Source organism: Ictalurus punctatus, chromosome 2 (assembly GCF_001660625.3).
Source record: "Ictalurus punctatus breed USDA103 chromosome 2, Coco_2.0, whole genome shotgun sequence".
Taxonomy (NCBI): domain Eukaryota; kingdom Metazoa; phylum Chordata; class Actinopteri; order Siluriformes; family Ictaluridae; genus Ictalurus; species Ictalurus punctatus.
In genome coordinates, this window is record NC_030417.2 from 37,448,595 (window position 1) to 37,462,086 (window position 13,492).

Consider the following 13,492-nt stretch of genomic DNA (forward strand, 5'->3'; position numbering starts at 1 on the left):
AGTTCTAGAAGAACGGAAGATGGCCTTTAAGTGTAACATCACATCACTTTTCTGTTTGTTTCTTTGTTTTTTTCGTTGAGCAATCAAGTACATATTGTACACAATTCAATCGATTTTTTATTTATTTATTTTTATTTATTTTTTTTAAAGACTGGTTCGATAAGGGTATTACTTTGTAGCTCATTTAATGAATGAAAATGGTGAAATATTTGAATAATCAGATCTGTCAATCCGATCAATCAGTGATTCTTTAGCATTTTTTTTTTTTTTTTTTTTTTTAAATACAATGAACTAGTCTATATGTTACTAGTCTAAATATGTCTATATGTTAAGTCTGGTTAGCTATGACTAGCTTGACCAACACCGACCATGTAAGACCAGCCTTACCAGCTTAAAACCAGCTAAAACCAGCCTGCTCTAGCACCTATGACCAGGCTGGGAGACCAGCTAAGACCAGCCAACCAGCTTAGGCTGGTTTTAGCTGTTTTTTTTCAGCAGGGACTTACTGTGCCTATTGTCCTGTTTTAGTAGTATTGTACTGTCCTGTGTTAGCGCACGTCTTCACGTGCACTTTATATAAAAATGTGTAGATCTTATGTAGTTCTGTGTCGTCTCGTGGTTAGTGTGTTGTTTTATGTAGCACCGTGGTCCCGGAGGAACGTCGTTTCCTTTCACTGTACTGTACCAGCGGTATATGGTTGAAATGACAATAACATGAACTCGAACTTGGTATTTGATTGGAGGGAAAAAAAAAAAAAAAACCCTTAACAATCCTAAACATAAGGAATACCATTCCGTTTTCACTGTTTCTCCTAACAACAAAAGAGCAGGAGTTTGTTTTCTAACGCACCGTTTTCCATCACCTTTCCATCTCGTATTAATGAGAAATCCATCATAGAAGTAGTGGAGACAGCAAGCGTTGGACTCCAAAATGGCTCTCATGTCATCTAGACACGATACCGTCATATCACTGTCATTTATTTTTCATACCACAGTAGGTTTCAGGCTCGATTCCTTCCTATTACGCATGCGATATCTGAGTAAAAACGATCTTCAAATCAATCCTGTTACTGTGAAGTCTTTTACCCAATTGACTAGAAAAACCACCATTTGTGTTTGAAATAATCAAGGATTTGTGAGACATGCGGTATATCAGCACGAGCCTTTTACTTATATCAAATTATTTCCATAATATAATCATGTTTGTTGTAAAGCCTGGCTGGTTAGCTTCAGACATTTTTTTCAGTAATGTGTAAAGTATCTTTTTGCTGTGTTTTGCGTTAGAAAATATGTATTTTTTTTTATTATTATTATTTATAATTTTTTTCCAATTTAATACAATTAAAAAACAACCAAATGTGGGAACTTGAAAGGAGCTTTATTTCTTTTATGTTTTTGCACACAGTGTTATTTTGTTTGTCGTAAAAGGTTCATTTCATCTTACACCAGATAATAGCTTCCATTCCCGTATTTTAATACTCCTCTCCTTCTTCTTCTCCTTCACCATCAATGGAGTCAACACCAACTTCTTCATAATCCTTCTCCAGGGCAGCCATGTCCTCTCTGGCCTCAGAGAACTCGCCCCCTTCCATACCCTCACCAACATACCAGTGCACAAAGGCACGCTTGGCGTACATCAGATCGAACTTGTGATCGAGACGAGCCCAGGCCTCAGCGACAGCTGTGGTGTTGCTCAGTATGCACACGGCCCTCTGCACCTTGGCCAGGTCTCCCCCTGGAACCACAGTGGGAGGCTGGTAGTTGATGCCCACCTTGAACCCAGTGGGACACCAGTCCACAAACTGGATGGTGCGCTTGGTCTTGATGGTGGCGATAGCAGCGTTCACATCTTTAGGCACCACATCACCACGGTACAGCAGGCAGCAGGCCATGTACTTACCGTGACGTGGGTCACATTTCACCATCTGATTGGCCGGCTCAAAGCAGGCATTTGTGATTTCAGCCACAGAGAGCTGCTCATGGTAAGCTTTCTCTGCAGAGATCACTGGAGCATAGGTGGCCAGTGGGAAATGAATACGAGGGTAGGGCACCAAGTTGGTCTGGAATTCAGTAAGGTCGACATTTGAGGGCGCCATCGAAACGGAGAGAGGCCGTGATGGAGGACACGATCTGACCAATCAGCCTATTCGGGTTAGTGTATGTAGGGCGCTCGATATCGAGGTTTCTACGGCAAATGTCATAGATGGCTTCGTTGTCCACCATGAAAGCACAGTCGGAGTGCTCTAGGGTGCTGTGGGTGGTCAGGATGGAGTTGTAGGGCTCCACCACAGCAGTAGACACCTGGGGAGCTGGATAGATGGAGAACTCCAGCTTGGACTTCTTACCATAGTCAAGAGACAGGCGTTCCATCAGCAGGGAGGTGAAACCAGAACCGGTTCCACCTCCGTAGCTGTGGAACACCAGGAAACCCTGGAGACCTGTGCACTGGTCAGCCTATACAGAGAATCATATAATACATTGATCATATTATGATGTTATATTTGTAATTATCAGTAGACGGTTTGCTGATACTCACCAGTTTGCGGATCCTGTCCAACACCAGATCGATAATTTCCTTGCCAATGGTGTAGTGACCGCGAGCGTAGTTATTGGCAGCATCCTCTTTTCCTGTGATGAGCTGCTCAGGGTGGAACAGCTGGCGGTATGTTCCAGTGCGGACCTCATCTGAAGGAAAAGTCCATATAAATTAGATTATGACCCAGACCACCACAGACGCATTAGCTTTATTTCATTAACAGGCAAAGTCATGCATCTCAATCTTACCTATGACCGTGGGCTCCAGATCCACAAAAACAGCCCTGGGGACATGCTTTCCAGCCCCAGTCTCACTGAAGAAGGTGTTGAAGGAATCATCTCCACCTCCAATGGTCTTGTCGCTGGGCATCTGTCCGTTCGGCTGGATGCCATGTTCAAGACAGTAGAGTTCCCAGCACGCATTGCCAATCTGGACACCAGCCTGACCAACGTGGATAGAGACGCACTCACGCTGTGGTAGGACAGGACACAGTTAAGAAAAAGGAGCATTTCTGAATTACACAGTGATCCTGAATATACCCTGCGATGGACTGGTGTCCCAGTCAGATCCACCTCACCCTTGACCAGGACAGAGTGCTACTGAATATGAATGAACAAAATGAATAATTCCTATGTGCAGATAGCGAAGATTTTCTCCAGATACGGATCATTTGACCTAAGAATAAAAGGAAGTTTGTTCGTTTCAGATATTATTTTCTGTCTCATCTGCCTAAAGTCAATATGACCAGTGCATCTATTGCTAAGGGGTTAATGTCTGCTGTAGTCGCTCCAGTATATTATATTATATATATATATATATATATATATATATATATATATATATATATATATATATATATATATATATATATATATATATATATATATATATTATATATTATATATTTTATATATATATATATATATATATATATATATATATATATATATATATATATATTATATATATTATATATTATATATTATATATATATATATATATATATATATATATATATATATATATATATATTATATATATATATATATATATATATATATATATTATATATATTATATATATTATATATTATATATTATATATATATATATATATATATATATATATATATATATATATATATATATATATATATATATATATATATATATATATATATATATATATATATATATATATATGACCTACGAAAAATAATTCTAAAAATAGGTTATGTAATAACATTTTATATTTGTATTTCATATAAAACAGGGGGGAAAGTGCTCACCATTGTTCCTACCGGGTTTGATAAAGTCTCCGCGGAGAAAGCTAACGGGTCGAAGTATGACTTCTGACTGCGCGAGCCTCCCAGTTTATTGACGCGTTGCCTTGGCGACAGCGTCTCCTGCATTCCTATTGGTCGCACTGGAAACGATGGCTGCTTACTATTGGATGAAAATGGACCGCGAGGAAAAGATTCCGCCCACAGCCTTACACAGTTACCATCTCAAACACCGATACAGCCGTTTTATTATATGTTTCTATGTACTTACTACTTCAGTGGTTTTCAAAGTGGGGGCCACTAGGGGGCGCCCGGGGGGCCTCAAAAATTTGGTGTTAAAAATAACTAAATAAATACATGATTTGTTTATATATATATATATATATATATATATATATATATATATATATATATATATATATATATATATATATATATATATATATATAATCACATTTGCTATACCTAACTTTCTAATTGCGAAACAGACAAAACATCACCGTAAAAAAAGGGGGGATATATTCATAAGTCTGTATTTTTAATGTGTTTTAAAGACATCTTGTAAAAGGTGCCCTCGGTCAAATGTTAATGCCATCTGGGGGGGCCTTGCCCTGGAAAAGTTTGGGAACCCCTGCACTACTTAATATGCTGATAGACTCGTATTTTTTGTTTTCATCAGATTCATGATCATATCACATGAATGTTCCGGTATTGAATTCGAAGTAGATCAGCTGAGACAATTAGGTGTAAAAGGCTGTAATATTGACTCGTTCCCCACTTTTCTACTCTATTATTTAGTTATTAATAATAATAATAATAATAATTTAACTCTCATCTTCCATCTGGTGCCTTTTGTTCTTCTCTTTAGTTAAAGTATATTTTCTAATGTTGTGTTACAGAAGCGTCTGTTTTATGTACAGTATGCCAGAAAAACAGGCCAGTGCATATGTGATGATGGTTATTTTAAAAAAAGATTATTTTACTTGTACCTCTTGTCATGGACTACTAAAAACTAGTCAGCCTAATAAGTTGAGTATTTGTCAAATACTTGACATCTGACCTCTAATTGTGACCATAATTTGTGAATATAAGACACCATTGATTAGGAAGACCACTCCTTAGAAAATTCTCCAAGATGTGGTGGATAAATGTGTGTTGTTATATATCCATTATATATGGAAGGATCTATAATGCAAAGCATAATGCGCACGCACACACACACACACACACACACTCAAGTAGATGAAATCTGCAGGAAGGTAGATCTCAAGGAAGAGTGAGTAACGTCCAATTTTTCTGCTATCTCATACATTACAGCAGCTATAAACAGCCTTTCTCTGCTCTAAAGAATTCCCAGGATGGAAAACTTGCAACTTTATCTTTTATACCGGGAGAGAAAATAGGCAAGAATTATCTATCGTTAACTTCGGTTGTGTTTTAGAAAACTGTAAGGATTGAATTATTACAATTTTAAAACCTCCACACCAAAGAATGATCAAATGATCAAATATTCCAGGTGGTTGCTAGGGTATTGCTAAGTGGTGGTTGCTATGGTATTTTCCCGGTTGGTCTGGTTATATACTATAGTATCCTGGGACGGCGTATACGTCCAAACGATTATAATATTGTTTCTAATAGTAAAAGCTCCTAAATTACTTCACCTTAATGCAGATATTTATCAATTCCAGAAAAATCCCAAAACTCAAAAAAGACCTTCTCGGTATAAAATGCAACAACTGCAGATTAACTGTATGTATACCATATGTATGTATGATACCCCCCCCCCCCCCCCCCCCCATCTTCCCATAAATCTCTTGTTATTGATGAGTTAATGGGGTTGTTGGTTATACGCCTTTCACTCCTAGATGATTCTGTTGGGGAAGTTTCATTTACACAAAGCAAGAATAAGCTCCTCCAAACCTAATCTTAGATTATTGACAGTAGACTTGTGTAAGGCTGCAGTAAGAAAGCTGCGAAGACATCTCTTCTCCTCGATAAGATCGCTGAGAAATTTGATAAGAAAATAAAAACGGTAAGAAAATGAAGCTATTTTAATAAATCAACAAATGAACTACTCAATTAATTAAACAATCAATCTGTTCATTCATTTGGGTTTTTTTTTTTATATTTAATTGAAATATTTATTTATTTAAATAAATGTAAATATTCATTTATTTATCTGAAGCCTAATATTTTTCCAAAAGGTGCATTATTATTATTATTATTATTATTATTATTATTATTATTATTATTATTAACAAATTAATGTACAGTAATTAGTTTTAAAGGTGATTATTATTGGAAGTGCTTTCATCCATTTTCGTCTGTGAATGTTTTTGCCCCCCCCCCCCCCCCCCCTTACAATTTTGTACATTTGTTTATGTTCTCACATTAAAGACACACGTAAATGTATTATGTTTTAAGGCATACATAAATATCGATCCAATTTAAATCAGTTTAAAAGAAATATGTAGAAATTGACTTCTTTTGCCTTAGTAAACTGCTAAAGTCAGACAGTTGTTTTTTTGTTTGTTTTTTTTTAAAGATAATTACAGAGTGAACCGTTTCAGCATTCAGTTTGCATGAGGCTAATTGGTCGCCATTCGCTTCCATTACTCCATTTAGCTTCATTAACTCGTACTCGTAAATAAAATTTTTTTTAAAATAACAAAATAATAATTTTGATTATCGTGTACAATGAACAGTTGCCAGCACTGTAGAGGGCGCTAACGCTAAACAAGTGGCTACAAGTGACAAACTCATGCATCATGATGCGAAAAAGAGTTGTGTAATACGTCATTTCCGGTTGTTGGTTGAATGGCGCAGAGGGAATAGCAACCAAAAATATCCAGGTATGCACAGATAATTCTGCATTGCACAATTTCTCTTATAATTATTTTATTGTTCAAAATACAAAGCAGCCCGTTCGGTCATCTAGTTGTGGATAAAACTGCTTTTAGAGAAATTAACGCGCTAGCTAGCTAGCTAGTTTGCTAATCCGTTCGTGTTGCGTCGTTTTGTTTTCCTACGCGTTTTTGTTAAATCCCGCCTCCTACGCGGTGATTGGCTGAAAGTATCGCGCCTGCTGTGTTAGGATTGGCTGGGAATCCTTGAGATGATTTTTGATTGGACGGTGAACTCGTAGTAAAGAATAGTACAGGAAGGGATATTTGACGTATTTCAGGTGGAAGTAAAAAACGTGCGCAGGGGTTTTTTTTATCTATTTATTTATTTTTACAAGTTTTATAATTTAGCTGCATAGATGTGATTTAATATGCCTGTATAAAGATACGCTGCTATTTATTAATTACTACGTATGGATCAAACCTGACGTTATGTTTTTAATACTCTTTTAGAATGTCCAAAAGGAAAGTCACTTTTCAAGATGGTGATGATGAGATTAGTCTGGATGACGAGGTACCGACAAAGAAGGTAATGTGTGTGTGTGTGTGTGTGTGTGTGTGTGTGTGTGTGTGTGTTACACAGAAGTCAATTCTCTTTTCAAGGCTAACAGAAGTGCATCATGCAAATGACAACAGCAACTTGCAGTATGTTAGAGTTCAGGTCCGAGTCACGTGACGACCTCATGCACTAGGTAGGAGGCGTGGCTTAATTTTGATCGTCAAGCTGTTAACATGAACCAGCGAGTGTCCTTATAGTGAGAAATCAGCAAGAGTCAGCTTGCAGCTTTGTTAGGAAATACCCCAGGATTAAGATGTTGAATTTCCCCGAATTCCGATTTTCTTGAGTAACACGTTGGTTTTTAAAATTCCCTCCGCGCTCTGTTGTCTGTCCTCAGACGTACGATGAGGTGAGTGGGCCCGGCTCGAGGTTTAAGGAGAAACACTCTCTGGACAGTGATGAGGAAGACGAGGGAGAGGATGGAGAGAAGAACAGCAAGTACAACATCCTGGCCAGCGACGATATCGAAGGTGTGTTTGTTTATGCGCCTTTAAAGCGTGTTTCGTCAACGAGGTTGGTGGGCGTGGCCTGTCCACTAATTAGTTAAACATGACAAATAGAATAATGTCTTGTAGGACTGCGTATGTTTGTTGATAAGTGTGTGTGCGTGTGTGTGAAGGTCAGGAAACGGCCACGATTGACTGTGACGAAGGAGTTCCCATCACTCCCTTCAACCTGAAAGAGGAAATGGAGGAGGGCCACTTCGACTCGGAGGGAAACTACTTCATCAACAAAGAGAAAGACATCAGAGACAACTGGCTGGACAACATCGACTGGGTACGACTTGACCGTCGCCATGGCGATTTATTTAACCTGTTTACTATAACGCTTACGAAATCCTAAGCGCTGTTCTTTTTTTTTTTTTGCGCAGGTAAAAATCAAAGAGCAGCCGGTGAAAAAGAAAAAGAAGGGCCTCTCGGCTAAGCGTCGTCGCCGAGTCGGAGACGAGGACGAGGCTGAGGAGGAGAGACAACGGGAGGAGAAGCAGGACGAGGACGAAGACGAGGAAGAGGAGGAGAGCGAGGCTCAGGAAGACCCGCTGGCCTCGTACACGCCGTATCAGCTCACCGAGGCCGTGGTGAACCTGCTGCAGCCCGGAGAGACCGTCTCGGCTGCGCTCCGCCGACTCGGAGGACTGGGAGGACGGAAGAGAAAGGGACGAGCCCGGGACGGAGGGGAGGAGGAGAAAGACGAGGCATCGATCAGAGACACGGAGAAGCTGGACAGGCTCACGGCGCTGGCTGACAGACTGGTGGTGCTCGGGGAATACGAGATTTATCAGCGGACGTACGAGAAACTGGCGTACAGACTGAAAGGGAAGCAGCAGAGAGGCGCAGCCGGAAAAGAGGAGGAGGAGGACGAGCTCGACATGTTCGCCGATCAGTTTGACGAGCGGCACGGCCAGAAGACAGAGGAGAAGACGGATGAGGAAGAGGATAGTGGTTTAGGTAAAAATGGGGCGTGTCGTGTGGGTGGGGCTGTAACTTGCAGATCACTGATTGGTCAAACAAGCAGAATGGCCACAGATTTATCGCATATCGTAATGTTTTATACTCGCCTTTATTTATCTAACCTTGGTGGTAGTTGACTCAATTTCGCGTCTCGTCCTACGTTCGCACTAGAAAGCGTCAGAAAGACAGACGGACATCTGTTTTTCGGTAAGTTTGCGCTCGGAACTGCGATTTCTGCGACACGGCTAAAAACAGTGACAAAGTAGCGTAAACGTGCGTTTTAGTCGAAGGAAAGAAGACAAATAAAAGATGTAACGTGTAGAATAAGTTACCTTGAGTAACCCGGTATTTAAAATGAAAACACGTCACTTATTCCGATTAACAGTATTAAAACACTTTAATTAAAACCACGTCTTAATTATTTGAGAGTGTGGTATTCACAAGACACGCCTCCTCGTTCCTCCGTTCGTTCTCGTTCTCAGCTTAAACCATGACGGTCTCACGGCTGGGACTAAATTTTCATTCTTTCCCTTTTTCCCCCCATCTCCCGCAGTGTTGTCAGAGGAGAGCGGTCCTTCACGGACGTTCTACGTCACGGTGCGAGTCTTTTAACTTGTGGTGGTTTTTGGGTTTTGTTTCTCCTGCAGTCACTGACGAGGTGATGTGGGAGTACAAATGGGAAAACAAGGAGAACTCCGAACTCTATGGACCCTTCAGCAGCCAGCAGATGCAGGTGAGAACCTTCAGGTCATGTCTACTTTATTTGTGTAGACTCGCGGCCTTCGCACGATGAGGTAAAGCGGCAAATCTAAACGAATAGCTCGAATGATTCCTCGGGACGATCCTGTGGCTCATGTGGTCATGGCGTTTCTTCAGTTCCCCGCTCACAACTGTAGTTCCTACCTGCGATCTCGCCTTAATTTACTCTTTGATGCACAGAAATTGAGGTAAAACTGGAGGTATAACCGTGGATTTATCCTATCCTGGCATATACACACCCTCAGTGAATGCGTGTAAAGAAAGGAAGTTCAAAGCTTTTATTTTTCTTCCTAATGTCAGGAACACCCCCACCCCCCCACCCCCATCTGGTGTTTTTCCTGTTTCAACCTGGAAATAAGAAATAAAACGATTTTATGTAATGGACCTAACAACAAAATCGTCCAAATTGTTGAAGTGGAATGGGAAAAAAATAAATACCTTTTGTTTAAAATAAATAAATAACTGAAAAGTTGAGTGTGCACATGTATTCACCCCTTTTGCTATGAAACCCCTAAATAAAATCTGGTCCAATCAGTTAATTTCAGAAGTCACATAATTAGTTGATTTAAGTGAGGTCCAATCAAAGTGTCACGTGATCTGTCTCATGATTTCGGTAGGAATACACCTGTTCTGAAAGGCCCCTGAGTCTGAAACGCCACTAAGCAAGCAACACGAAGACCAAGGAGCTCTCCAATCAAGTTTGAGACAAAGTTTAGGATAAGTATAGATCAGGGTTGGGTTAGAAAATAAATAAATATATAAAATCCCAAACTTTGAACATCCCACAGAGCACCGTTAAATCCATTATAACAAAATGGAAAGAAAATGGCACCACTACAAACCTGATGAGAGAAGGCCACACACCAAAGCTCTCAGACCAGGTAAGGAGGGCATTAATCAGATCTTCAGCAAAGACACCAACGTACCTGCAGAGATGGGAGTATCTGTGCGTAGGACCACTTTAAGCCATGCACTTTATGGAAGAGTGGCCAGAAAAAACCCCATCGCGTAATATAAATAAATAAATAAATAAGAAAAACGCATTTTCTCAAACACTTGGAAGAATGTTCTTTGGTCAGATGAGAGTAAAATTGAACTGTTTGGCCATCACGAGAAACTCTATGTGACACACTATGTGACACAGTGAAGCATGGTGGTGGCAGCATCATGCTGTGGGGATGCTTTTCATCGGCGGGGACTGGAAAACTGGTCAGGGTTGAAGGAAAGACGGACGGCACTAATCTCGCGCACACAAGATTTCTGTTGTGTTTTTTCGTCTTAATTATTGTTTGTGTCACAATTAAAAATAGTTTGCACTTTCAAAGTGGTAGGCTTGTTGTGTAAATGACATAAATATAAACAACATGGTAAAAATGGGATGATGGTTAAGTGTCAGTGTAGAGGATTTATTAGTGTAAAAGATGTTCAGGAGTAATACTTCACACACTACTGTTTTTTTTTCGTCTGATTTCTGGTTTCTGTCTGCAGTAAATTAGTAAACACAGTAGCAGTAAACACCCAGAAGATACCTCGCGCAGGCATTTATTTATGGGCCGTCATTTATTTTAGGTCACACGTTCCTCAGGGTTTTGATAATGAATGTAAAGTCTGCTTCATTATTATTTATTTTCATGTTTTTCTCCAGGACTGGGTCGATCAGGGCTACTTTAAAGATGGCGTGTACTGCAGACGGGTCAACCAGGGGGGGGCGCAGTTCTACAACTCCAAAAGACTGGACTTCGACCTTTATACGTGACTCGCCCTCATGCTTCTTTATTTCATTTTCAACACTTGCTGTGAGTTTTTAATGTGAGATTTTGTTCCCCTTATCTGCATTTGTTCTATGTATTTTTTTCTTTTCTTTCGGATATCCACATGTATTAAACAGCTGGAGTAAATGTTTGCCATCATCAAACCATTTGATACCATGTACGTTTGTTTTAAAATAAAGATTTTGGTGGCTTACCAGATCAATGATCTCATCTATAGTATAGTAGTGTACAGTGTGATGTGTGTGTGTGTGTGTGTGTGTGTGTGAGCAAGAAGGCTGTGAAAAATTGTCTTTATTGTTTAACCTTTTGATCTTTTGTTCAAAAGATTCACAAAAATACTCTGCTCTCATGGATATCAAACAACTGCAAACAAAACACAGGTTTATTAAAAAATATCTTTGTTAAATATAGGTGTGCAACAATTATTGGCACCCCTATGAATTCATATGAGGAAAAATATATTTGATGTGTATTCCCATTGATATTTTACGTTTGTGGTTTTTTTAGTACACTTGGGTGACTACGAACAGGAAATTGTTCAACCATGACTTCCTGTTTCACAGGGGTATAAATATGAGGTAACACATAGGCAAAATTCCCTTAGTCGTTCATAACAATGGGTATGACCAAGGAATATAGTGGCAAAATGGTAAAAATGTACCTTAGTGCTTCCAAAGTGCTTTACAGTGGTTCTCATTCACCCATTCTCACACACACACACACACACACCAATGGTAGCAGAGCTGCCACGCAAGGTGCTAACTTGCCATCAGGAGCAACTAGGGGTTCAGTGTCTTGCCCAAGGACACTTCGGCATGTGGAGTCACGTGGGCCGGGAATCAAACCGACAACCTGCTCTACCACCTGAACCACAGCCGCCCCAAGGCAAAAGGCTGTTGAGCTTCACAAAATGGGGCGTGTCTATAAGAAAATAGCACAAGCATTGAAAATGCCCATTTCCACCATCAGGGCAATGATTAAGAAGTTCCAGTTGACTGGAAATGTTATGAATTGACCTGGAATTGGACATGCGTCTATATCGTCTCAACGCACTGTGAAGAGGACGGTTCGAGTGGATGAAAAATCTTCAAGGATCACAGCTGGAGAACTGCAGAAGTTAGTTGCGTCTTGGGGTCAGAAAGTCTCCAAAACTACAATCCGAAGTCGCCTACATCACCACAAGTTGTTTGGAAGGGTTTCAAGAAAAAAGCCTCTACTCTCATCCAAAAACAAACTCGAGCGTCTTCAGCGTGCCAGACACTACTGGAACTTCAAATGGGATCGGGTTTTATGGTCAGATGAAACCAAAATAGAGCTTTTTGGTAATAAACACCAGAGGTGGTTTTGGCACACAGAGAGGTAGCCATATGGAAAAGTACCTCATGTCCACGGTTAAATATGGAGGAGGATCTTTAATGTTTTGGGGCTGTTTTTCCGCCAGAGGACCTGGACATTTTGTTAGGATACATGGCATCATGGACTCCATCAAATATCAACAGATATTAAATGAAAACCTGACTGTCTCTATTTATACACCTATATTTAACAAAGATATATATATATATATATATATATATATATATATATATATATATATATATATATATATATATATTGTATAACTCTGTTGTGTTTGCAATTGTTTGATTTCCATGAGAACAAAAGATCAAAAGGTTAAACAATAAAGACAATTTTTCACAGCCTTCTTTGCTCACGTTTACCAATATTAGTGGACCGCGCTGTATATGTATTTGTTTATACGTGACTAGACTGACTAGACTAAGGGATACTTACTGGAATTATTAGGTGCTTTTGTCTACCGTTAACGCCAATCGCCTACTAACACTGGCTGAATCCTAAATATCTCTGTACTCCCTACATAAGCACACTAACTAGGGTATGAAATACGGGTCATCACGCCTCATGTAGTGCACTATAATTATGCTCTATAGGGACTAGAAATGTAAATCGAACGGTTGTGGTCTGCACGCGGACCCACCGACCTACTTTTCACTCATTGGTCGCGTCGCCTAAAATCATTTGCATACTAAGATTTAATTGGCCAACTGATTCGCCGAAGCCTTCGCTTGTTTTTGCTTTATTTTTTCCGACTCACTGGCGTGTAAATTCTAAGCTCTGATTGGCCAGTTATAACGAGCATTATGATTGGTCAGAGGGTGGGACTTATCCGGTGGGCCTTTGTAAAACTAAATGTCTGATTGGTCAGAAT

General features: G+C 39.6%; 1 protein-coding gene and 1 pseudogene across 2 annotated transcripts; one reads left to right on the forward strand and one right to left on the reverse strand.

The window, feature by feature from the left end:
- Nucleotides 1–1,352: 1,352 nt before the first annotated feature.
- On the reverse strand, nucleotides 1,353–3,962 carry LOC108275989 (tubulin alpha-1A chain-like; annotated as a pseudogene).
- A 2,661-nt stretch (nucleotides 3,963–6,623) lies between these two features.
- Nucleotides 6,624–11,460, forward strand: cd2bp2 (CD2 (cytoplasmic tail) binding protein 2). 2 transcript variants are annotated; one of them, XM_017487096.3, is made up of 7 exons: nucleotides 6,624–6,670; nucleotides 7,175–7,250; nucleotides 7,618–7,750; nucleotides 7,900–8,057; nucleotides 8,152–8,728; nucleotides 9,379–9,464; nucleotides 11,136–11,460. In XM_017487096.3, exons 2-7 carry the CDS (start codon nucleotides 7,176–7,178, stop codon nucleotides 11,244–11,246), a joined length of 1,140 nt encoding a protein of 379 aa, XP_017342585.1. In that variant the 5' UTR covers nucleotides 6,624–6,670; nucleotide 7,175; the 3' UTR covers nucleotides 11,247–11,460. The 2 variants fall into 2 exon arrangements, with proteins under 2 accessions (XP_017342585.1, XP_047017892.1); XM_047161936.2 differs by lacking the exon at nucleotides 6,624–6,670 and adding an exon at nucleotides 6,980–7,017.
- Nucleotides 11,461–13,492: the final 2,032 nt, after the last annotated feature.

Coding starts and splice junctions, on each gene's coding strand:
- cd2bp2 (XM_017487096.3), top strand. CDS start 7,176: ATGTCCAAAAGGAAAGTCACTTTTCAAGATGGTGATGATGAGATTAGT. Junction 7,751..7,899: donor GGCCAGCGACGATATCGAAG/GTGTGTTTGTTT, acceptor GTGTGTGTGAAG/GTCAGGAAACGGCCACGATT. Junction 8,058..8,151: donor GGCTGGACAACATCGACTGG/GTACGACTTGAC, acceptor TTTTTTGCGCAG/GTAAAAATCAAAGAGCAGCC.